Source organism: Lethenteron reissneri, chromosome 23 (genome assembly GCF_015708825.2).
Source record: "Lethenteron reissneri isolate LAM-NWPU_2019-01 chromosome 23, ASM1570882v1, whole genome shotgun sequence".
Classification (NCBI taxonomy): Eukaryota; Metazoa; Chordata; class Hyperoartia; order Petromyzontiformes; family Petromyzontidae; genus Lethenteron; species Lethenteron reissneri.
In genome coordinates, this window is record NC_083801.1 from 14,188,648 (window position 1) to 14,211,840 (window position 23,193).

At 40.6% G+C, this 23,193-nt stretch overlaps 1 protein-coding gene across 1 annotated transcript in view; it reads left to right on the forward strand.

The window, feature by feature from the left end:
* The first annotated feature begins 452 nt into the window (after nucleotides 1-452).
* Nucleotides 453-23,193, forward strand: part of PHF14 (PHD finger protein 14) — a 41,325-nt gene continuing 18,584 nt past the window's right edge. Inside the window, 17 exon segments of the mRNA XM_061557349.1 lie at nucleotides 453-739; nucleotides 2,279-2,392; nucleotides 2,795-3,042; nucleotides 5,513-5,752; nucleotides 6,501-6,764; nucleotides 6,946-7,093; nucleotides 8,494-8,653; nucleotides 8,794-8,905; nucleotides 10,827-10,964; nucleotides 12,804-12,950; nucleotides 13,290-13,370; nucleotides 13,372-13,564; nucleotides 15,955-16,061; nucleotides 17,442-17,537; nucleotides 19,407-19,510; nucleotides 19,813-19,944; nucleotides 22,770-22,923. Of these exon segments, the coding sequence (XP_061413333.1) occupies nucleotides 688-739; nucleotides 2,279-2,392; nucleotides 2,795-3,042; nucleotides 5,513-5,752; nucleotides 6,501-6,764; nucleotides 6,946-7,093; nucleotides 8,494-8,653; nucleotides 8,794-8,905; nucleotides 10,827-10,964; nucleotides 12,804-12,950; nucleotides 13,290-13,370; nucleotides 13,372-13,564; nucleotides 15,955-16,061; nucleotides 17,442-17,537; nucleotides 19,407-19,510; nucleotides 19,813-19,944; nucleotides 22,770-22,923 (2,490 nt within the window). The 5' untranslated portion in view covers nucleotides 453-687.

Here is a 23,193-nt window from a genome sequence, read left to right on the forward strand (position 1 = left end):
GTATGTATAATATAGTATGTATAATATAGTATGTATAATATAGTATTTATAATATAGTATGTATAATATAGTATTATAATATAGTATGTATAATATAGTATTTATAATATAGTATGTATAATATAGTATGTATAATATAGTATTTATAAAATAGTATGTATAATATAGTATGTATAATATAGTATTTATAATATAGTATGTATAATATAGTATGTATAATACCCTGCCCCCCATGACTTCACAGCTGAAGCCTGAGAATCAAAGAGAAGCCACGCCTTCCCACATTTCCCACTGCACATCCGCGCCGCTCGCTCCGCCCACTGCGCCGGCGCCTCGGAATCGCCGCCTTTCCATTGGTCAAACTCGCCCTCAAGCTCCCGCCCCCCCCCCTCCTCACCCATCCGTCCAATCGCGGTTGAGATCCACGCCTAAGCGCGCTGGGAAATCGGAGCGCATGGCCCAGCCGGAGCCGAGTCCGACATTCCGGCTTTTGTGGCGCTAGCAACAACAACAACAATGAAAACAAGCCCACAGTAATGCAGCAACCACCACAACTACTACTACGAACAACAACAAACGACTAGCATAGCGACACGCGCACACGCCGTGCTTATTCGCTTGCTACTTGTGGCGGACGCGCCTCGCCGCCGAGTCGCGGCCGGGGTTGGGTGGGGGGGTGAGCGTCCAATGCCTGGCGGGGCCGACGGGGACGACGTCGCGTTCATGTTTAAAGCTATGCGTGAGTGGCCTCCCTCGGCCTCTTACACACACACACGCACACGCTGCCCGGTGTGGTCACGCCACTGCTGGATGTGGACAGCCCCTTTATTGTTGACGCCACTGTACTGGGAGGGAGGGATGGAGGAGGGCCTTCTCACGGCCGCCGCCGCGGTTGTTTGCAATGTTCACATTGGGAACGCCGGTCCCAGTGCGGGTCTGGAGTGCAAGGCCGTAAAACGAAACGACTGTAGTACAGATGGATTTTGCTGGCCTGCCATGTCTTCTGTGGCCACCGTATTGAAGCTGCAGCTTCATCACTCACTGTGTGTGTGTGCGTGGTGGTGGTGGTCACCTATTCAAGCCTCTATGCGGTATAACGAGGCGAGGATCTGGCGAAATTGGGCTCATTCGGCGTGATGTGATCATAGGTCTGTCAGCTTGTGTTTCGTGGGATTCCTGGGGTTGGGCACCATGGTGCATTGCCATTTGGGATTAAAATCACGTACAAGTGTACGCATCGGAGGCCACGGGCGAGTTCGTCCACGAATGCAGACAAAGTGCAATGTGGCACGACACTCGTGTACTGTGCTCGCAACCAAAGCCACGTGCACCCCGTTGGTGTACTCGGTTAAAAGTGTAGGCCACGCGAATGTACAGTACTCCTAGCTAAAGCCACGTGTTGTTATAAGCACACCCACGTCTGAGCGCCATGTGTACACTTAGATTAGGTAATGTGCAGTCTACCACATTACTGTATCGTTACCGAAGGATTTACACTTCACCCATTGGTTAAAAGTTAAGTGTAATTTGTTACACATCCGAGGCCATGCGCAAGTACCCCAATGTACAATGTACAGATATGGCCATGCCCATGTACTACCATGATGGACACATACCTAGACCTAGGGGTCATGTGTGAGTACGTGGGAGCATGGTGAGGCCATCCAGCAGTGAATTGATCCATGGCTGATGATGGCAGCAAATCTAAATCCATTCGCTAGTCGAGTGTGGATGTAGCAATTCATGTTCAGTCACGTCAAGCTATACTTTAAAGCACTTGCAACTGGCCCAGGCGTTTGTAAACACACCATAAACACACCGGCCGAAATTCGTGCTATGGGCAATTTGTTTTCGTGAGTTGTGCGATAATAAACTGTATACAGTACGAGCTAGATTTGTGATGTTGGCGTATTAGCGTTGTTTTGCCGTGCCATCTCATTGGCTCATTTGGGTCGCTCCAAAGAACAAATGGGCCGGTGAGGAAGAAGCTTTGGGGCTGCAAGATATGGGGCTTAATGCCAACTGAGAATGTAAATAAGCAATGGAGCGTACACAGAGGTAATACAATTTTTTTTTACTCCGCTAACATTTGCAATTTCCCCACGCATACCAGCCCACCGGCCCTCGGAATGAACCAGGCCCACCAGGCATGTGCCTGGACTGCCCTTTGGCCAGTCCGGGCCTGATAATAGCCTTGTGCAAGTGCAGCACCTAATGTCGTCGACTAATACACAGTATTAACACGGGTCGTGTTTTTGATTTTGTAATTCTTTTGCAGTGGAGAGAGACCCGAACAAGCGGCGTGTCAAGCCAGTGCAGAACCAGCTGCTGGAGGCAGCATTTGGTTACGACAGCTCAGACGACAGCGATTTCAATGTCGATGAGGCCTCAGGTAAATAAAGACTGTGGTCTTGGATAACCTCAATTCACCTTCATGTTCATCTACAATGGAAAATACACATGTAAAGATCACACCTCCACCATTTACATGTAAAGATCACCCCTCCACCACTTACATTGTTCCAATTTAAAGTCACAGGTCAATAATCTATTTGTATATTTTTTTAATGGCCCATTTGTTTTGTTTCTGGTTTGTTCCACATCGTCTGTAGTTGTGTTTTCTGCGTTAGCCTAAATATACCATGAGCACATCACGGGTGTAAATTGTAAATAATCGTTTCTGTACAATTGTATTTGTATCGTGTGCATGAATATTGATTTAAATTGAAGAATTTGCGCATTGGTACATGTCTGTTAAGAACTGAATGCATATAAAATTTAATGGCTTGGTTAGGTTCTTCTGGTACAGATGGTAGCGATGCAGAAAGTAAAGCTTCTGAAAGCAAAGAAGAAAAAAAAAGCAAAGATTCTGAAAGTGAAGACAGCGAAGAAGATGGCCATGGGAAAGCAAAAGAAGCAGAGGAGGACAAATCCAGCTCCGATTCGGATCAGAAGGAAGTTTCAAGAAAACGTGAATCTGGAGCCAAGGGGAAAGAGAAGGGTGGACGGCAGCAATCGAAGGGGAGTGGTGACGTTGCAAAGGTATGTAATGTGGAAAACAAATTGCCATGTGCCATCAGTGGTACTTAGCTCTTTTAGACAAGCCTGGAGGCCTAGGCTCTTAAGAGCTTATGGAAGCTACCAATAGAATATTTAGACAACAATCAATAACGGACATTCGGTTTCAGTGTACGGTGTATGAACATAGAATGGGTTGTATACTGTGTTGTCCAACATGATGCCTGGCATTTCGTTCCATGTGCTGGGACCTTTTCCAGTAACGGAAGAACATTCAGTTCCCAAAGAAGCTCCCAGCACGAACTGTTAGCAATGCTGAACACGCAGTGCAGCCTGAAAAGGCAGAGTTATACAGCCCAACCCAAAACCTTACATAAGTATCAATTTCTTCCATTATAGTAACAATGTATGATGGGATTTTGTATTGTTCTGTAAAAGCACATTCCCTGCATTTCCACGTTTAATCCCTTTGAATTAAGTATGAAGCACATAAATAATAAACTCACTTCTTGTGGGTGAGGGTGATTCTTGTTAACACTAAAGGACAAGAATGAGTACCATTGAAAAAGCTGTTGCAACGCAAATATTCAACCTGTGGTAGCCATCTTTTTATACCCACAAACCGTTATTGCCAGGCATATTCTTACACCTGACTTTTTTTAAGTTGATTGGATGATTGCAAAACCTAACCTCCAGTTTTGGCAGCTTTAAGCCTACTTATAATTTACCACCTGTGCATCATGTGTTGTTACTTGATTGCATACACAATTTAATTTCAATTCATTGTACTGGTAATTATATAAGTTGTATTGGCTCAAATATGATTCACCTGAATTAGAAATCCCCAGCGCTACTGGTGTGTAGTTATTTACTGTCATTCTGTCATTTGCACAGCACTAGAGAGATGCTGTTATTTTCTTACAGAACATTTGAAATGTTTAAACAATTCTTCCTGGGTTTAATACATGCTCACATACTAAGTGCATTTAAAATGTATGCAGTTTGTGCAAGTTGATATAAATACTCACCACATGTTTGAATTATTTCGGTTTTCAAATTATATTCTTATTGGGTATATCCCATGGTTAGTATGTTGTGAGTGTAATGCGAATTGAATACAGAGGGACAATAGCTGTTTAAGGCTGTGTATAACTGGTATTTAGGGATGAGAATCTTGCGAATAATTTGCATATATACTGCATATCATGTGATCATGTTTCAAAAACCTTGCAAAGTGTGTTGGCTCAATTTCGTTTGTGGCTTCTATTTTACTAATAGCAGTTATGCCATCAGATACTGTGCTCAGCACAGCAGTAACCAAATTACATTGTATTATAAGGAAAGCACAAAGCATATTTTTGTTTTATGGGCACATTAAATGATTGTGAACAATTAATAGCAAAAAAATGATTTACACACACCGGGAAGATCTGTTTGAAATGCAATAAACCCTCGCCATGTATGTGGCTTCCCATTAGATTCACAGAAGGGCACCAGCATTCTGATAACTGTGTCAGGGTTTGATGAATGCTAAATTGTTCATGCAAAGCAACTTTAATTCTGTAGCTGCAATGAACACTGTGGCTCACACACTCTTAATAGTCTACGATGTTTCCAGATGCTATGTAAGAAGACAGGCCTACAGACAATACATATAAATTGTTCAGGACAGCCCTATATTTTAAAGGAAAACTTTTTACTTTCTAATCTTTTACATTTGAAGCAATGTACCTGTGTGTGAATAGTGTCTTCACAAACATAACAATGCAGTGTTTTTTGACATGGAGGTCACATCCTAACCTCTGAAAGGTATCGTAAACTATACATTTCTTCTTTTTGGTTCTTTCGGTAAAGTCACGTAGAAGGGAAATAATAATATAATAAAAATAAAACATAATAAAATACAATTTTCACGACGTTTCGGCCACAACGCAAGCAGCCGTCCTCAGGTGAAGAACAGGTCTGTCGGAAAGACAGCGTCTGAAAGACAGACCTGTTCTTCACCTGAGGACGGCTGCTTGCGTTGTGGCCGAAACGTCGTGAGAATTGTATTTTATAATGTTTTATTTTTATTATTTTATTATTTCCCTTCTACGTGACTTTACCGAAAGAACCAAGAAGATGAATCCCTGCAGTCACGAAAGCTTTAAATCGAAATTTATACATTATGGATGTTGTTGACACTGCTTGCCTATTTCCATGGCCTTTGAAATGATAAAATAATTGGTAACCGCTGCTGGTTCAGCAGTTCCACTGCTGGATTATTTTTTCTGCCTGAGGACGGTCGAAACAAAGAGTATGGATTCCTGCAGTCACGAAAGCTTCAAATCAAGGTGGTAAACATTGTTTATTAAGACTATGATAGAAATTGTTCAGTGCAGGTACACGAGTTATTTATGAGAAGTTATATGAGTGTTGGTATTATATGGCACATTGTGAAATCGTTAGAGATTGTATTTGGGCATTTTCGATGTTTTTGTTCTTTTATTTTTAGAAGACCAGCTCTGGGGAGTCGGAGAGCAGTGACAGTGAGAGTGCACCTTCTGCTAAAAACTCGAATGATGATGCACAATCAGCCAAGGATCAAAAGAGGAAGTGGAACTTTCGCCGTAAGCGCAGTACGCCAGCCGTTGTGCTGACAGAGCAGGACCTGGGCAACATGGATGACTATGACAGCGAGGACGACAACGACTGGGACCCCGAGAAAGTTGGCAAACAAGGGGGTGGCTCCGAGGTACTCGTACACATGGCTAATGCTAATACTGACATTAATCTATGGTTGTATGCATTGCTTTTAAAATAATATGTACAAAAACAGCCATGTTTCAATCTATTGCTTGATGAAGGCCTCCCCATGCCTTGTTAGGTCATGGGGGTTGTTTGATAATTCACCACGCTGGTCAATTTGGGTTGATGAAGTGCGGGGGGGGGGGCGCTTAGAACATCTTCTGATATCACTTGCCACTGATGTTAACCATGTACAGGAATTAAGCTCAGGTATGCAGGTTGACAGTGCAGTGCGCTCATCACTGTAATATATAGAAATATTTTGATTTCCAATAGGGGATATCTTTAAAAAAAGAGCAAACAGCCTCGGTTCTTCATTATGTGAAAACATAAAATACAATTATTTTACTTAACCTTTTGTTTATTGTCCAATATATAAGAACTAACCACAATTATTTAAAATATGGTTGTTGAATTAATTCATTGTCAAATTATACGACTGTATGGTAGCTGGGATATGAAGTTGTGAAATTGGTTTTATTGTTACAATGGCATAATATTGAATCTTATATGTTTAAAGCCATATATACATACGGTATCATTTCTGTGTCGTAATAAAGTAAGGTGCATGTACATTTTCTGGTTGAGTGTGTGAATGGATTTTTCTTGTGGTCGACCTGCACATTAGCTTTGACATTATAATCATAAATGTGTTTTATGCTCGAACATTTCAAACCCCCTGTGGAACTCTCCAGTCGGAGGGCTCGGACGGCAGTGACGCGAAAGGGCATGGCGGCAACGATGACAGTGAGAGCGGCAACAGCAGCGACAAGGACAGCAAAGGCAGTGATGATGGCAGTGATGACGAGGAGGATGAGGACGGTGATGAGAAGGAGAGTGCAAAGTCAGAAGAGCAGGAGAGTGGCGATGATGTGTCTGGTTCGGAGAGCACGGTGGATAAATCTGTTACCATCGGGGAGCTCATTGAGAAAGTAGCAAAGAAAAGGACCAAAGCTGAAGTAAGGAAATGTTTCCTCTGCAACTACAGTGGTTGTTTAAGTTATGAACCTGATAATATAACACAAATTAACCTATTGTTTCTATTATAAAATGTATGAACTCATAAACATTCCCTATTTCAGTTTTTAAATATTAAAATCTGTGGAATGATGTTTTGTTACTGCTTTAATGTTTATGTAGGAGTCTGTGACATCCAGTAAGACCTCTGGAGGCAGGTCTTCACAGAAGATGCAGGAGGTGCTGATCTGCAGCGTGTGTCTTGGTGAGAACAGTGAAGACAGCAACGAGATTGTCCAGTGTGACAACTGTGGAGTCACAGTCCATGAAGGTACGTGTATATACCAGCACCATGGTGGCCTATGTAAAGTGCCATTGAGTATGTAAAATGTATTTTTATCTTTTGAAGCATCATGAATATTATCATGCTTACTCTTTAGTTCTTTTGGTAAAGTCACATAGGTATAACATAAAATAAATTAAATCACGATGTTTCCGGTTCAACACAAGCGTCCATCATCAGGTGGGACAACCACAGCAAGAAACAATTGGTAAAGTGTGAAAAATGGGCTGCCTCAACAAGTGAGCATCTAGGCAAGAAAAGGGGGACGAGGAGCCAGGGAGGAGAGACAGGGAGGGTCTCCCCCCCCCTTCTCTTGCCTTTATGGCCTCTTGTTGCAGCAGCCCCTTTTGCCCACTTCAGCAATTGTTTCTTGCTGTGGTTGTCCCACCTGATGACGGACGCTTGTGTTGCGCCTGAAACGTCGTGATTTAATTTATTTTATGTTATACCTACGTGACTTTACCGAAAGAACCAAAGAGTATGGATCCCTGCAGTCACGAAAACTTCAAATTATTATGCTTGTTTACCCATGAAAGCCTCATATAGTCTCATGACTATTTTTCAGGAGTCTTTCCAAGTTTTTGCAGGAGGGGCGATGATTGCTATGTATATTCCAATATATTCAATCAGTGTATTGGAATGAAAATAAGATGAAATGTTATTTCATTTTTATTTGGTATTTTCTCAGTTCTCATGGTAGACATCCTGCGTCAGATATCTTTCCTAAAAATACCACTTTTAATATTTTAGATAAAGCTGCCATGCTGAACTTTCTTTGTTACATTTAAGGCATCCACACTGTCCAGCTTTTGGAAACTTTTTTGATTTTGTGCAAACAGGGTGATGTATGAAGCACATGAGCTTGCATGACAGTGATGAAGTGCTGTGCACTGCCGCCTGTTAGAGCATGCGCTGATAGTCACCCGGCCAAGCACATGCGCGCTCCACGTTGCCATGTTGTTGGTTTACTTCTCACTGCTTTAGATATATCGCTGCACATCACACAACCCAGCACAAAGAATTCAGAAAAAAAATCCAGTTCACTCTTACAAACAAATAACCCCACTGGAATATAAATGTATATTATTCAACCACAATAATGTTTGCAGCTATGTGTGTAATGTGAAAATGAACATACAAGAAAATGACGGCAGTATTTTTAACTTATGATGTGGTGCAGTTTTTTTCACTCACTTTGTAAAAAAGCTAGTGCTTGCGAAACAAGTTAATAATTGATTTGCATGTGTAAAAAATGTAATTTTAAACACGAAGTTGTCATTTGTGTTTTTATAATTTTAGCAATTAAAATATTTTTGTATTTGTAAACACATCTGCCAGATTAGTCAGTGGATGGTGTCTGCTTTTGCGAACATTTCCCTTGTGTTCAGCTTGTTACGGTGTTGATGGCGAGAGCGAGTCTGTGATAAGCTCCACCTCGGATAACTCAACAGAGCCCTGGTTCTGTGATCCGTGCAAAGCCGGCGTTGTGCCCAGCTGTGAGCTCTGCCCTGCCATTGATGGCATCTTCAAGGAGACAGATGCTGGCCGGTGAGTCATGGGTAGTGTATGGTTAATGAAAAGGGCCTTATGGCATCAGCTTTGAGTGATTTTGGAGAGCTAGCTATGAGTGCTATTGAATCAGTTTTTTTCACACTGTCCTATAATGCTACTTGTTTCCCCCTTTTCAGATGGGTTCATGTGGTGTGTGCACTCTACGTTTCTGGCGTAGCATTTGAGGACGTGGAGAGGCTAAGGCCAGTGACTCTCACCGAGATGTCATATGCCAAGTACGGAGCCAAGGTACTGTTGTCATGTGGTATTTATGGTTATGTTGGATTTTTCATTTCTTCCAAATGCTTACAAAATGTACCTTGTATATTACATTTTGATCCACAGCAATCTGCATCTTTGTTGTGTATAATTTACTTAAATAATAACTTAAAATGAAAATACTTGATCAATCACATGTATTTTTTTGTTTACAAGTTTATTTGCATGGATATATTTTTGTTGATATGTATGTTGAGCAACAAAGCAAATAACATTGTCTCATTGTAGCAGTGTGTTAGAATGAATACACTATCAGTAATGTTGAATGAACCTTGCTCAGGGATGTAGCTGTTTGTGTGTGTGCTCTGGAATTATTTTAAATTCCTCTATTCACTGAATTCTGATAAAAATGTTACAACAGCCCTTTTTTAACCTTGCTCACTGATCATTGTGCATAAATAACCTTAAAATATAAAAAGCATAATCTGAACCAAAAAATGTACGTTCTGGTGACATTTGTCGGCTTTCTGAAAGGCCATACCGTGTCTGCTCCAGTAGTTTGTAATATAATACCAGAAAATGCAATTCAAGGCCAAATTGAAAGCTTTCTGCAAAGTTGGGCATGTTTCATGGCTTTTGTGTCTGCTTCTACACATTCAATTTTGGGGCACAATTTTGAAATGACATTGTTCAGTAGCTCCCTGTCATCGCATGGATATCAAAACAGATGGGTTAGAAAAATATGAAGAAAATCACTTGTTCAGCCTAAAATGTCTACTACATTGGCTCCACATACAATCTGTGGTTTTATGCTTCAGTGAAGCAATCCTATCACAAGTGGAAACTGGGTTGTAAAAAATATATAACAGAATGTTAGAGTTAATGCTCCTAATAAAATCTGATGGAGGAAATGTTTGGGTATTTATGCACAAAGTGCCTCTTTATGTTTGTGTGCAGTTTTTATGAAATTGTAATTTTCGTTCAGTGCTTTGGAGGTATATGTACTCATAGCATTATACACACTTTCCCACCTGCAAATTGAATGCCAAATTATGAGTTTTCTCTCTTTTAATAAACCTATTAAATGTACTGCATTAAGCGTAACACTAAATAAATATTTTCTATATGGATAATGATAATTAGACAATATGACTCCTTCACATCTATCCCTCCATGTAAAAAATAAATGCAAATTATACGCATTATTAGCCACACGGCTTTCTGTGCATGTTAAGCAGTATTGGTTCAACACAAACTGGAAGGATTTTGACGTAAAATTTCTCATCAGCAGAGTGAGGCTTGCTTGAACCAATGTTGTTGAACTGCGAGATGTTTATAGGAAAGGACCTTCTCTGTTAGACATGGGTCATAGTCAAATGCAAAACTATACAATACAAAATAATCTTTAACCAGGTCTGTTAACCTACCCTTTTTACCTTACTTGAAAGCACTCTTGGCCTGAATTCCAATGTGGAATAATTGTTTGTAATAACACAAGTATTAAACAGTGCAAATTATTTGTTATTATTTTCACATAATAGTTACTGCTTTCACTGCATTTCTATTTTATGATGAGGTTTTTAAATAATTTTTAAAATGTGTTGTATACTATGTATACTATTTGATGGTTTTTATTAAAAGTAATGTTTCTTTATGCACATGGATTATTATGACTCTCATCAAACCCAAGTATTTATCAAACACCAGTGCCCTCAATTAAACGCACTGAGGACTTTTCCGTATCCACCAATCTGAATTCACAAAACAGATCATGTATGTTTCATGTGTCTTTTGACTGGTTGGTATGTGTGTAACTTGTGTGAATTGATGGGGTAGGGTTCAAGTTCAAGTTAATTTATTAGGTATAGCCCTGTGAGCCATTCGGCTCTGGAATGTGAAGGTACAAAGAGTGCCAGATATAACGTATACCGATGGGCTTGTGGCTGTGCAGGAGTGCATGCTGTGTGAGGAGCGCCTGTTTTCCCGTACCGGAGTGTGCATCAACTGTGATGCGGGGATGTGCCGGAGCTTCTTCCACGTGATGTGTGCCCAGCGCGAAGGTTTGTTGTCGGAGGCTGCTGCAGAGGAGGTGAGACTCATTTTGCTTAGAAACTCTTTACAAGGATGACCATCACAGTGGCGGCAGTTGCAGGACATTGCAGAGAGGGAATGTGCAAACTAACAGGAGAAAAAAAACCTTATTGTTGCATTTACTTGATTGTTGGCTGCTTTCCATGGTTATTAGCGCTGCCCAGTAGAAAAAACGGAGTGAATGTTGACTAATCGTCAATATAAAGCCTGCCACTGTTGTATATATTTGCAAAATAATGTGCGCACATAGTACGTGTATCCATGTAATTTAAATATGAATGTACATGTACATATATGAATACATTAAAATCACTCAGAATGTGTCCAATCTCGAAAGCTAAGCAGAATTTTGAGCCTGGGCTACCTTACAAATTGCAAGGCTACTTTGTAGGGAGGAGCAGGCAGTGGAGCAAAATGTATTGTTATGCTGTAATTCCATGATGCCTGCATTCACCAACCCACACTGACTAGCGGAGTGAAGCATGGTCAGATAAGCCACACAATCTGCTCGGACTGGAGAGGCACTCATCCAGCAGTGGATGTACATGCGCTGTATACGATGTGCGAAACAAATTAGAAAATGAGAAGTCTACAACCACTTACTATTTATATCAGCACAATAAAAATATCACGTTTATTTCCTACTAGCCTTTTTCCCATCCTAGGATGGAAGCTGTAATATTTACGAAAACATTGAGCAGAGTATAATTGTATCTTGTGTAAATTTAATGGCAGTGAATCTTGGACGAAAGTATGTCATCAAACACTTCACTGCATTTCACTGTAGCACTGTATTAATGGCAGTGAATCTGGCACAAAATGAAGTAATAAAACACTTAATTTCATGTCACTGTAGCACTGTATATAACTGACCTTGAATTTATTCGAATTCACTGTTCTGCTATTTTATTCTCTTCTGCTTTCGGTCGCTGGGGTTGAAATTAATTGGAAATCGATAAAATATCTGAAAAATTACCGAGAAATGTCTATTTTACCATAATGTAGAAGCATAAATTAGACTTACCTTTTGTGTCAAGTGCTGAAGAAATAAATAAAGACACCAAATCCACTTTGTTACTGCGTATAATTATTTATTAGATTCATTTTCAATAAAGAAATGTGACACTTAAAGCGAATTTGCGAAGAAAAATGCATCTTCTGTGAGTGTAAAAATCCACCCGCTCATGAATATTAATGATGGGGGGAGGGGCGTGGAATGTGGAGTGACGTCACGCACGTTGCACACAAACGGACATTCTTGGCTCATTATAGTAGTAATTGGGTAACTAGTTGGAAATGATTAACATCACCACATACATTCCGAGAATAGATAGTGTAATCTTATCAATATAACCTCGCAGTATAAAAAGCTGTGTCTATTAGGTAATTTGAGCATGAGCATTGTGCAGTACCATGATTATATGAACATTTTTCGAATCATTATTGTAAAGTAATTTGTTATTATAAGCTGACTTGCACGTTGTGGAAGATTGAGTTTATATTTTCAGAGATTACATTCACTTACTTTTCATGTATGTTTTTAGAACAATCGTGACTTTCTTACGTGTTAAACTTTTATGACTGCAAAGTTTTCATTTATATTGTTATTTGTGTATGTACTATGTTTGAATTTTCGATGAAGAAAACCCTACAATATCAACCTACAAATTTACAGTTTGTTAAAACTACTACATTTATCTAAACAATGGCTACATTACTTAATTAGATTAACAGAATTCCCTTCGCTTTCTGGTAGTTACACGGATTTATAAATACAGTACGTTAATGTAACTGCATGTTTGCTTTTACATTTAGCTGATTCGTAGTCTGCCCACAGGAAATTGCAGACCCATTTTTCGCTCACTGCAAGCAGCACGCCGACCGTATGGACAGGAAGTGGAAGAGAAAGAACTACCTGGCCCTGCAGTCCTTCAGCCGGCAGATCCGCGAGGAGAAGGGAAAGGCTCACCCGGGGGACATGCAGGTTAGTCAGCATTGAAATACGAGCTGCAGTGCTGCATTGATTAATGCATTGAGGTGTTTGCAGGTACGTTTGACGAATGCGGGGGTGGGATAGTGAGGATGATTGTAATAAGTCGTGATGAGGTCAACGTGGGTTGGCATACGACTACGGATATTTTCAAGGGATGTTTCAACAAGCCAAATATTCCTCAATTTTCTTAGACCTGTAACCGGAACTTTCAGCACACCTCCAATTCGCATCGTAAATGCTACGAGCTTTTTGCAATATTCGGCGCTTCCTTGAGCCGCGTGTTCAGTGCGCTGCTGTCGAACACACTGGTGTGCAATGTGGAATGTGCAGCAGGCACGCATAGATGCAAAGCTGCAGCTGTACCGGGCGCGCTTCGAGCTGGCGAAGGGAACGCGGCCCAGTCCTTGGGTTACCCCGCGAGAAACTGGCGCGCCCACTCACCAGCAGCGCCTCGGCAGTGCGCGCGCTCCTGCACAAGGCACAGCTGGCGGGGGTGTCTACGGACATCATGCCGGCCGACACCACGGAGCCCGGCACTGGCGACGGCCGCAGGAAGCAGATCCGCCACCCCACGCTCACAGCCGACTTTGTCACATACTACCTGGGTACCTGCACGCATATAAAACCACAATGCCTCTCTGCCTGATGTGTCCCCCAGTCCCTCGTGTTGGCAGTTATGACTCATTTGGTCCCTGGCCTTTGGCACAAAGACAAGTTTATTTTGTTACATTTCATTACCATCTCTCTACATGTAGCAGATGTGATTCGTTTCAAGATAGAATATCAAGGGAGAAAGACTGACCATACCAATATGTGTATTCGGTTTGCCTCTATTAACCACTCGGCAGACAGGGCTGTGCGGTTGAGTGATTGATGCAATACTGTTTTTATCATTGATAAATGTATCCTCAGAGCTGGATAGGCTAAATTAAAAGTAACAATGGGTGTCTGGTGGATTAGAGGTCAGAGTGCAGAGCCTATACTCTTGAGAACCTGGGTTTGAATCCAGGAAGACGTATGCAGTTGAACTGGGTTTTCAAGTGAGTAGATGGTCTCAGTATTATCATCATTTACTGCATAAAAAAAAATGATAAATTAGTTTTTTTGCACTTGTGGATAAATCACAACTGCTAATATACACCATCAGTTTGATTGCCATGTCGCAGATATTACTCTGTAGCAGGTTAGATCGCGTTATTTATAAATGTGTCGTAACCCTCCACCACCCAACACGGCCAATCAGCAAAAAAGTGTCACGTTGACAAAAGACAAATAGTTTACTACTTTAGCCCACCGGTGTGTTGAAGAGTGAATCCACAACATTTACAGTTTTTGAGTACGACGTTTCGCTGGTAATTACATCCAGCATCATCGGGAAATTCGCCAGAATTTTGTTGTGGATTCACTCTTCAACACACCGGTGGGCTGAAGTAGTAAACTATTTGTCTTTTGTCAACGTGACACTTTTTTGCTGATTGGCCGTGTTGGGTGGTGGAGGGTTACGACACATTCATAAATAACGCGATCTAACCCAAAAACGTTTATTATGAATAATATTGGTCGCGAAAGCCTACGTGTTAAACTGACTCTGTAGCAGGTTGAGTGCAAAAGTGCTCCACCCTCATGTGGATAAAAGGGTGACTTGAAAGGATCCTCCTGTAGTTCTGTGATATCCACTTCTGCAGACTACCTTCTGTTATGAGGGGTTGCACTTTCCTGAGGGAGTACCGATTGTATTCTTTATCTCATGGCAGTATGCCAGTATCACTCTTGGGATAAAATTGTGGTAAAGACGAAAAATTTGCAAGTATAGAATTATTTATTTATGTAAGCATTGATGATTAACCTGTGACCAATAACTTTGCTGCTCATGAGAATCATTATTTGAAGTGGTTACCAAGGAAATAGATCCAGAACCTCAGAATGTTTACTCAATACATCTTGGGTTTTTATAAGTGCATTTAATTTGTTTTGCTATCTTTGCTGAAGTCGCTTAGATTTGCATATGCCAGTTGTCATGAAGTGATACATTTGAGCTTGGGATTTTGTATCAGGTGTGGAACAGGAATCTTGGTAGAACAGTGCTTTAAATACAAATCCACATCCTGGAATGGAACAAACATGTTGTACGAATAAAGCCATTAGCATTAATCAATCACATCATACATAAGCAATTTGTCTACGTTTTACTATCTTATATTTTATATAATGCACATTCAGAGTGCTGTATCAGCAAGTGCAAAATAAGCAGGCAAAGAATTAAATGCCGCATATCTTTTAATTATGTTTCTGCAGCCTTTACCGGAAATATACACTTTCACATCTGCACATCTTGGTGACTTTTATCTGTGCACGTCTGCCTTTCTCATGTCTAGACTTCACTATTATAGTCAACTGCACTATTTTTTTACCTTCAAAGTAGGTGCACTTAAACCTCTCACTCAAGCTATACTGGATGAGCAGCCACGATAAACAGTGAGAGATTGGGGAAGCTTGCTATCTGTTTAATCGCTCTAGACCACTGACACCCGTACAGAGTTGATAAATGAAGCAATTAATAGAGTTTGTTTCACTCTGAAGTTATCTTCTTCCTTGCGCTACACAATATGATCATCCATTACGATGGGCTACTTTATTTATCTCTGGTCATTTTTTATAGACTGCTTGAAATTCTGCTCCCTCCTGTGTGCCTTTTCATTTTGTGTCTCAAAAATATAAACACTATATTACACATGCGCTCAGCGTTATTTTGGAAGGTATTGCAATGCGCATCACGATTTTCACTCTTGTTAATATGGATTATTGAACAAATGTAATGTCAGTTTCTTGCCAGAATATGTCAAGAAAATGTTTTGTATATTATGATAACTTCTGGAGAAATGTTGAGTTACATGATACAATAGAGTTTAGCAGTTAGTGTTTAAAAAGTAATTATTTTTAGGACTGCATTATTTGCATATTTTTCTACATGTACGTATATCTCTTTCTCCATCAGAACGGAACATGCAAATGATGCAGATCCAAGAGAATATTTGTGACCAGCGGAAGCTGAAGAATGAGCTGCAGAAGCAAGAGAAAGCTCTGCGGACCAGCTATGGTGGGGTACGTCATGCAATGCTGCTGCTCTTAGCTCGCAGCATAGAGAAGAACTGTTAAACAATTGATTCACTGTCCTTTCCATAACAATCACGTGTTCATTAGATACTGATAGCTATCATTTGAAATGTAATGCTCTCGTGGTATTTGTTCTGTCAAATGTAGTAATTGGTTAATTGATTTAAATCCCATTGAGTGTATTTGTGAATGTTTTGGTGTCCTCCTACTTCGCAAATTCCACATCGGATCTCTGAACAAAGGAGATGGTTTACTACGTAAATAGTTTTCTCTGGGTATTTAAGCCAATTGTCTCATTGAAGTGGATTTTACATACCCTGTAGCATCATTTATACATCATTTGCGTGTAGGCCATTTAAGGTTCAATCCTAATTTTTTATATAAAAAAAACCTCTACTGCTAAATAAAAACACTGCTGCTAAATAACTATACTAACCCAATTTTCACTTGTATAATAATGAATTGCAGTGTATTCTCCCGTGAAATAAATCATAATTTTTAAAGATATAATATGCCAAGTAAGTCTACCAATGTGTATCTGTCCTGGGTATTGTTTCCATCAAATGTGTTTAGGCTATTGTAGTGTTGGGCAGTGTGGGAATTCGTTACCATGTGCATTTGACTCAATTTATCCGAGAACATTATTTGATCAAGGCCATGATTATATGCAGTGTGAGACTGCAAAGACACCTTACAAATGCAAGTGTCAGCTGTTTTTGCTGCTTGTAAAGTACATAGGCTTACTTTGTGTGATATCTACACAATATAAATAACATATGTCCTGCATAGTGTTTTGCAAACATTTAATTTTGAAAACTAGCTGTCTTAAACTCATGTTCTGTTCTATTTAGATTGTAATATATCAATATGCTGTATATTAGACTTCCCTGTAATTCTTAATTTTTTTAATCCTTAAAAAATGTTTGTGGTGTCCCCTAATTTTTTGTAAGTTGTGCTCTCAGTGTCAACTCATTAGACGAAGAATCCATTTGGATCCCTTCCACAGCAGTGCAGCGCCATGTTAGAGAATAGCTGAAGCAAATTGATTTCACAGAGCTACCACTTTAAATGACCTCTGGTCCACACTGTAGGGGGCAGCGCTTTCCCCATCCACACTGCCACAAAGGGTAATGTTCAGCACAGTGACAGTCAAATCAATATTTGTCATTCTAAGAGCTGTAATTTAGCAAAGTAAAGTTCCAAAACAAATGAAATCGTTTATTTTTGTGTATGCAGTCTATTGACTCATTACAGTTGAGAACCTGGTTTAATCACCGGTGGCTCTCTGGATTCGAACAAAATGATTTCTGCAGTACCAGCTCACATCTGAGCCACCCAAAAAAAACCTCTTCACTTTTTCTCTTACAGCTTATGGAGACCTTGGACACCTTGAAGAGTCTGAACAATAAACTCCAGCGAGAAGGGCACACCTTGTGGAGCACCCTAGGGCAGATTACTGGACAGGTTTGCCTAATTAAGCTTAAACACTGGGTGGCTTCTTGTTGTTTTGTTCTTGATGAATTCCGGGAGAAACTGTAAGTGCCTTGTGTATACAGCATAACTACAATAACCCCCCCCCCCCCCTCAAATCGTTGCACCTGATGAGTTAATGATGACGTCACCCTGCTGCTGCTCTATATAAGAACGGGAGACAGAGCAGAGCCTCACCATTCTGGCGAATTGCCCGATGATGCTGGATGCAATTACCAGCGAAACGTCGTACTCAAATTGTAAATGTTGTGGTTTCACGCTTCAACACACCGGTGGGCTAAAGCAGTGAACTATTTGTCTTTTGTCAACGTGACACTTTTTTACTGATTGGCCGTGTCGGGTGGTGGAGGGTTACGACACATTTATAAATAACGCGATCTAAACCCAAAAACGTTGATTATGAATAATATTGGTCGCGAAAGCCTACGTATTAAAATGACTACCTTTTGGCAACCTTTTTAAAATGTGTACATTTAAACACTGCTGAGTGGAAACCACGGTGTGAATTATAAAAATCACAAATATTCCAAATAAAGGGAGGCAAACAATGTTAGACTGGACACATTTACATTCATAGTAATACCTTCGGCAGCGTAGTGAATCTATACATTTTTTTATGCCGTTGAAAAGTAATGAAGATCACCGTGAGGACATAAAAATCCATCCCAGAGAATGCGAGCAAAATGAGATGTGCCGGTGATGTATAGGACAGTATCCGTATCTTTAAAGGGAGCCCTTTGTGTTGCCGACCAAGGCCGAATTCAAACAAAAGCTGCTCTGCATGCGGCGTGTGCGCACGTCCCGGATGGCTGAGCAGCTGCGCCCACGTGGGACGCCTCTCGATGCGACTGTGATGGATGTGCCCGCCGAGCCAGCGAGATCGGGTGCAGATTAGCCCTGGTAGCCTGGAGCCTGGCCAAATAAGATAATTTTTCTAATTAACCTTCAGAGTCCACAAGCTTGGCCAGCGTTACCATGCTCGACTCAAAACCACTAACATTCATCTTGTGCAGTGCAGGCTCCAGCCCTTAGGAAATCTATCATGGGTTCAGATAAGGCAGAATGGAGCACACTCACAGTTTTACTTTCGCGATTCATGAAAACTTTGCTCAGATTTCCCTCACCAGAAGTGCGTAGTCAAGATTAATTAGTAACAAAAACTTTTGTCAGTGCAGAATGCAAATGAGAAGGGCTTTACAATTAAGTGGCAGCTTTGAATTTGATCCCACTTTTATGGGATTTTGTTTTGTCATAAATACTTAAAATTTATTATTCAATTTAATTAATCAAAACCTTGGTGCCCCAGTGTAAAGTACATTATTTGGAAATGTCCTAACAATATATTTATTGGAGATTTGTTAATTTTTATATATACATATCTGCAGAAATCCAAGCACTGAATTATTTTCTTACATATCAAACCAATTCTGATAAATGGTAAAAGATGTCACATTCATCAGAATAATTCAAAGCATTAAAATTGGAAATTGTAAGCCATCATTGTGATTGATCATACATTGCATTGTGATATCATTCCTAAAGGACTCCACTTCCATGCGTATGCATGGTCAGTTTACTTGAGTGATAGGTTTGCATTAATACGTCTACTGCTACACATTGAAACGTGGCACAAAATATTGCATTGTAGGCAGCGGTTGAGTGTTGTACACCCAATTTGCATATGTATTCCCAGCTGAGTGCCTTATCTGAAAAATCTTCTAAAGAAAGTGATACTAGACAATTCTGTCAAAATGTTAAGTAGTTAAGACGATTCTAAGCTTTTGTATGTTGCTGTTCACAGTTGCGTAGTGTTTAATGTGTCATCGCATTTTTTACTTGCAGAAACTGACGCAGCCTTTAGTACTGCGAGTACTGAGGGAGCAGAAAAGTAGCCTCATGAAATCGGGTCAAGAAGCATCTGTGTCCCTCCCTCAGATTCTGCACAGGTACCGAATATCACAACATTGGAAGTAGCCATTGAGAGTCAGAGAGCTTTTGTGCACCTTGATTTTATATACGTGTTAATCGGCACAGTGAAAATTAGTTCTTGGATTAAATGCACTTGCTACATCTAAACCAAGCAGATTCAGAATGAATTATTTTTTCAAGTTACATATTCAACATGTTGCATCGATTTACAAGTTGATGGATAAATACTGTTACAGGTTTTTTTGGTGAAAAATGTATTTACTTTGGAATTGAAACAGTAAATGTATGTGTTGCCTGCATGTGCTACCACCTGCCCCAGCTGTGGCATTTGCCAGGAGAGCAGTGACCAGCACCTGCTCACACAGTGTGACACCTGCCAACGCTACTACCATCTGGGCTGCCTGGACCCCCCTCTTACCCGCATGCCACGCCGCAGCAAGAACAGCTACTGGTCAGACAGTGGGACACACTGGCATTCACATTTCTACGATGTTGAAAGGGCTTCTGCTTTTTGCTCCTACATAGAGCTGAGAGAGGCCTTTGCCCCAGCAGTATAAAGTTACAGGCTGATAAAAACAAATCCCGTTGTGCCAAATTGCTACTCGGCTATGTTTGACCAATAGCTAATAATAATAACAATAATTTATTTGTGGTTGCCTTTGTGAATATAATCCAGTGGGATTATTTTCATGTCTCGTTCAGCACGATGCGAAAGGGTCGGCACGTTCATGCATTATCTCTGATCAGGATGTGACAGTTTATAATAAATAACTGCCCAACCACTTAAATTGGAAATCCTTATTCTTTCTAAAGCAAAACATGGTATATAGTTGGGCATCAGGGTGGTGCATATTTTATAAAGAGTAAAAGTGTTTATGCATTATAGGTTGGCAGGGTGGCGCAGTAGCAACACTTGTGCCTCACAGCAAAAATAGCTGACTCCGGCGCCTGTGTGTGGAGTTTGTGTGTTCTCCCCCTGTTCTGGAAAGATTGAATTCGGCCTCTCCCATTTCCCCCTGAGGGTATAAAAAACCCATACAATGTAAATGAAATTGGCCAATTAATTACCTACTAATAACCTAAATGGGATTACGCATAATTACATTTCCCCTACTTTAAAAAAACTTGGCAGGATCCACATGAAAATAAGTCTTATGACTCAGTGAGGCCTTTCCTGGGTGAACTATCATAAGAATAAATAGTTACGTCTGTCAAGAGGATCTAATGTGAACAAAACTTTAGTATAATGTATTGTTTCTATCGGGACTGACTCAATAGAAAAAATAGACAATTTGTTCAAAGGGTTACACAAAACCTCGAGACCCACTTTAGTGCTAAGAGGACCAGGCTTGGTGTCCCAGGCTTGGTGTCCCACCCAGCCTTGCCAGGTGAGATGCTCTCTCCCTAGCAGAGTGACTAAGTGGCTGTCCGAGCCCCGCAGTCTCATCGCTGTCTTAAGTCGTACGGCTTCCTCGACTGACCCAAAGCGCTGTGGATTATAATGGCTTCCGGCTTGTTAAACTTCGTTTATTTTTTTGGCTCAGTAAAATCATTTGTACCAACTTGTCCTCTATCTGTTTAATGCCACAATAGTACGTTGGCGCATAACAATTATGCTGTTGGCTGACAATCTGCACAAGTCAGGAAACAGTAACATTTGCAATTATTAAGCATTCGTCTTATCAGAATATAATACCTAATAATTGTTAAAAATACAAAATGTATTAATCACAATTATGACAATATATGTTATTTCATTTTGCCTCAAGCAATACTAAGCAGAACAATGCTGTAATGTCCTATTTATGATGTTGCAATCATCAATGACACTTGTATTTAATTGACGCACCACAAAATATCACCGAATGTTTTGTATTTTTCATCTTGCGAAGAATGTTTGTTGGACTTTAAATGTCAGCGCATGTGCTTTCACTTTTCTCAATACAGTAGTTTACTCATGCAAACAATTCTCATTAGGGCGGATCTTGACCAGGCTCTTAAAGTGTTAATTAATTTATATTTGTCCTGCCACTTGGAGTCAGTTTGATTGATTATTATTACGGCTTCTTCATAATTGGAAGCACATAGTTTGTGCTAATTATTATTAAATTACATTTTAGCAACCCTACATCAACTCTCGAAGCCAGTGAACTGTAAAAATTTGTGTTACAGATCATGACGTTATGTAAAAATACTTTCCAAATTAATTAAAATATTTTCATACTTGAGTTGATTTTTCTTTTTAATATTTCAGTTTTTATGCTCTTTGGTTTTTTCGGTAAAGTCACGTAGGTATAAAATAAAAAATAAATCACGACGTTTCAGGGCGCAACACAAGCGTCCATCATCAGGTGGGAAAGCATGGTCTGCTGTTGAGGCAGACTGTTTAAAAGGTTTGAAATGGGTGTAGCTCAAGGGTGACAAAGAAGTGGCCAGGGCTAGTGATGTTAATGTGAGAAATTAGCATGTAACTGTAAGATAGGAGAGCGGCCTCATCGACGAGGGCACGGAAGTGGCTATGTTAATGTGAGAGATTAGCATGATGTTAATGTGAGAAGTTAGCATGTAACTCTAGAAAAGAAGGGGAAGAAGAAGAGCGGCCTCCTCGACGAGGGAGTGCAACCCAACAGGTGTAATCCGAAGGGCCTGTGGGTATGAGAGTGCAATCCAAAAGACATGTGAGCATGAGAGTGCAGTCCGAAGGCAAGAGAGTGCAATGCAACGGACATGTGAGCATGAGAGATCTAGGAGAGAGGCACAGAGAAAGAGACACAGAGAGTCGAAATAACAGCTGACATATGCAGGTTGAATGGAAACATCACAGTCAGTTAAGACTTTACCTGGTTAATAACGTCCTTCCAATGATTGCTCAGTTTGTACCCATCCTCTCGGTTGAAGTTGTGTCTGTGTTTATATATCTGGATGGCTTCATGAACAAATCTCCGAAGGTAGCCGGTAGGTTTGCAGAGTACCTCCGTCTTGGAAAAATCAATTTTGTGTGAGCCCACAGCGTTAAAACAATGATCAGCAACGGCAGAGGTATTGGTCCCTCCTGTGTTTCAGATCTGCCTTGTGTTCACGGACGCGGTCCGACAACTTTGAAGGCACGTAGTCAAAGGCTCCTCGGAGCGACTGAGGTGTGTGTTAATGCGTGTATCGCTCAAGGTATATGGAATTGTCGTTTGTCTCTCGCTAAAGGATATGGTTCTCCCACCCGTTTACTACACGGAGATGTGAAGGTTTCTTGCATGTGGCCATGTGAACGTGTGCACGCAGGCAGTGCTCGGAGTGTGACAGGTCGGGTAGTAGCTCGTCGGATGGTGACGCGACCGCGGAGACACTGTTGGACAGCATGAAGCGCTCTCGGCGACAGGTGAGGGAGCCCATCAAGTTTACGCAGCTCCCCGACTCCCCGTCCGAGGACAAGAAAGTAAGTCTCTCGGCTGCATGCATCGCAACCTCGCGTGTGCGCTTGACAGGAGTGTGCTTCAGCACGTTTAGAAAAAAGAATCTGCGTGAGTGCATTTTTAAAAACTTTTAAACATAACTGTATTAATTGCAGGGTTCTTTAAAAAAGTCTGCATAGAAATACGTGCAGAATCTAATGACGGGACAAATAATGCGCCGATTACATCACTGCAACAGAGCCTGTTTCCAAATGTCTCTTGTTTTAAAAAAAATCTATTCTTAATGACATAAA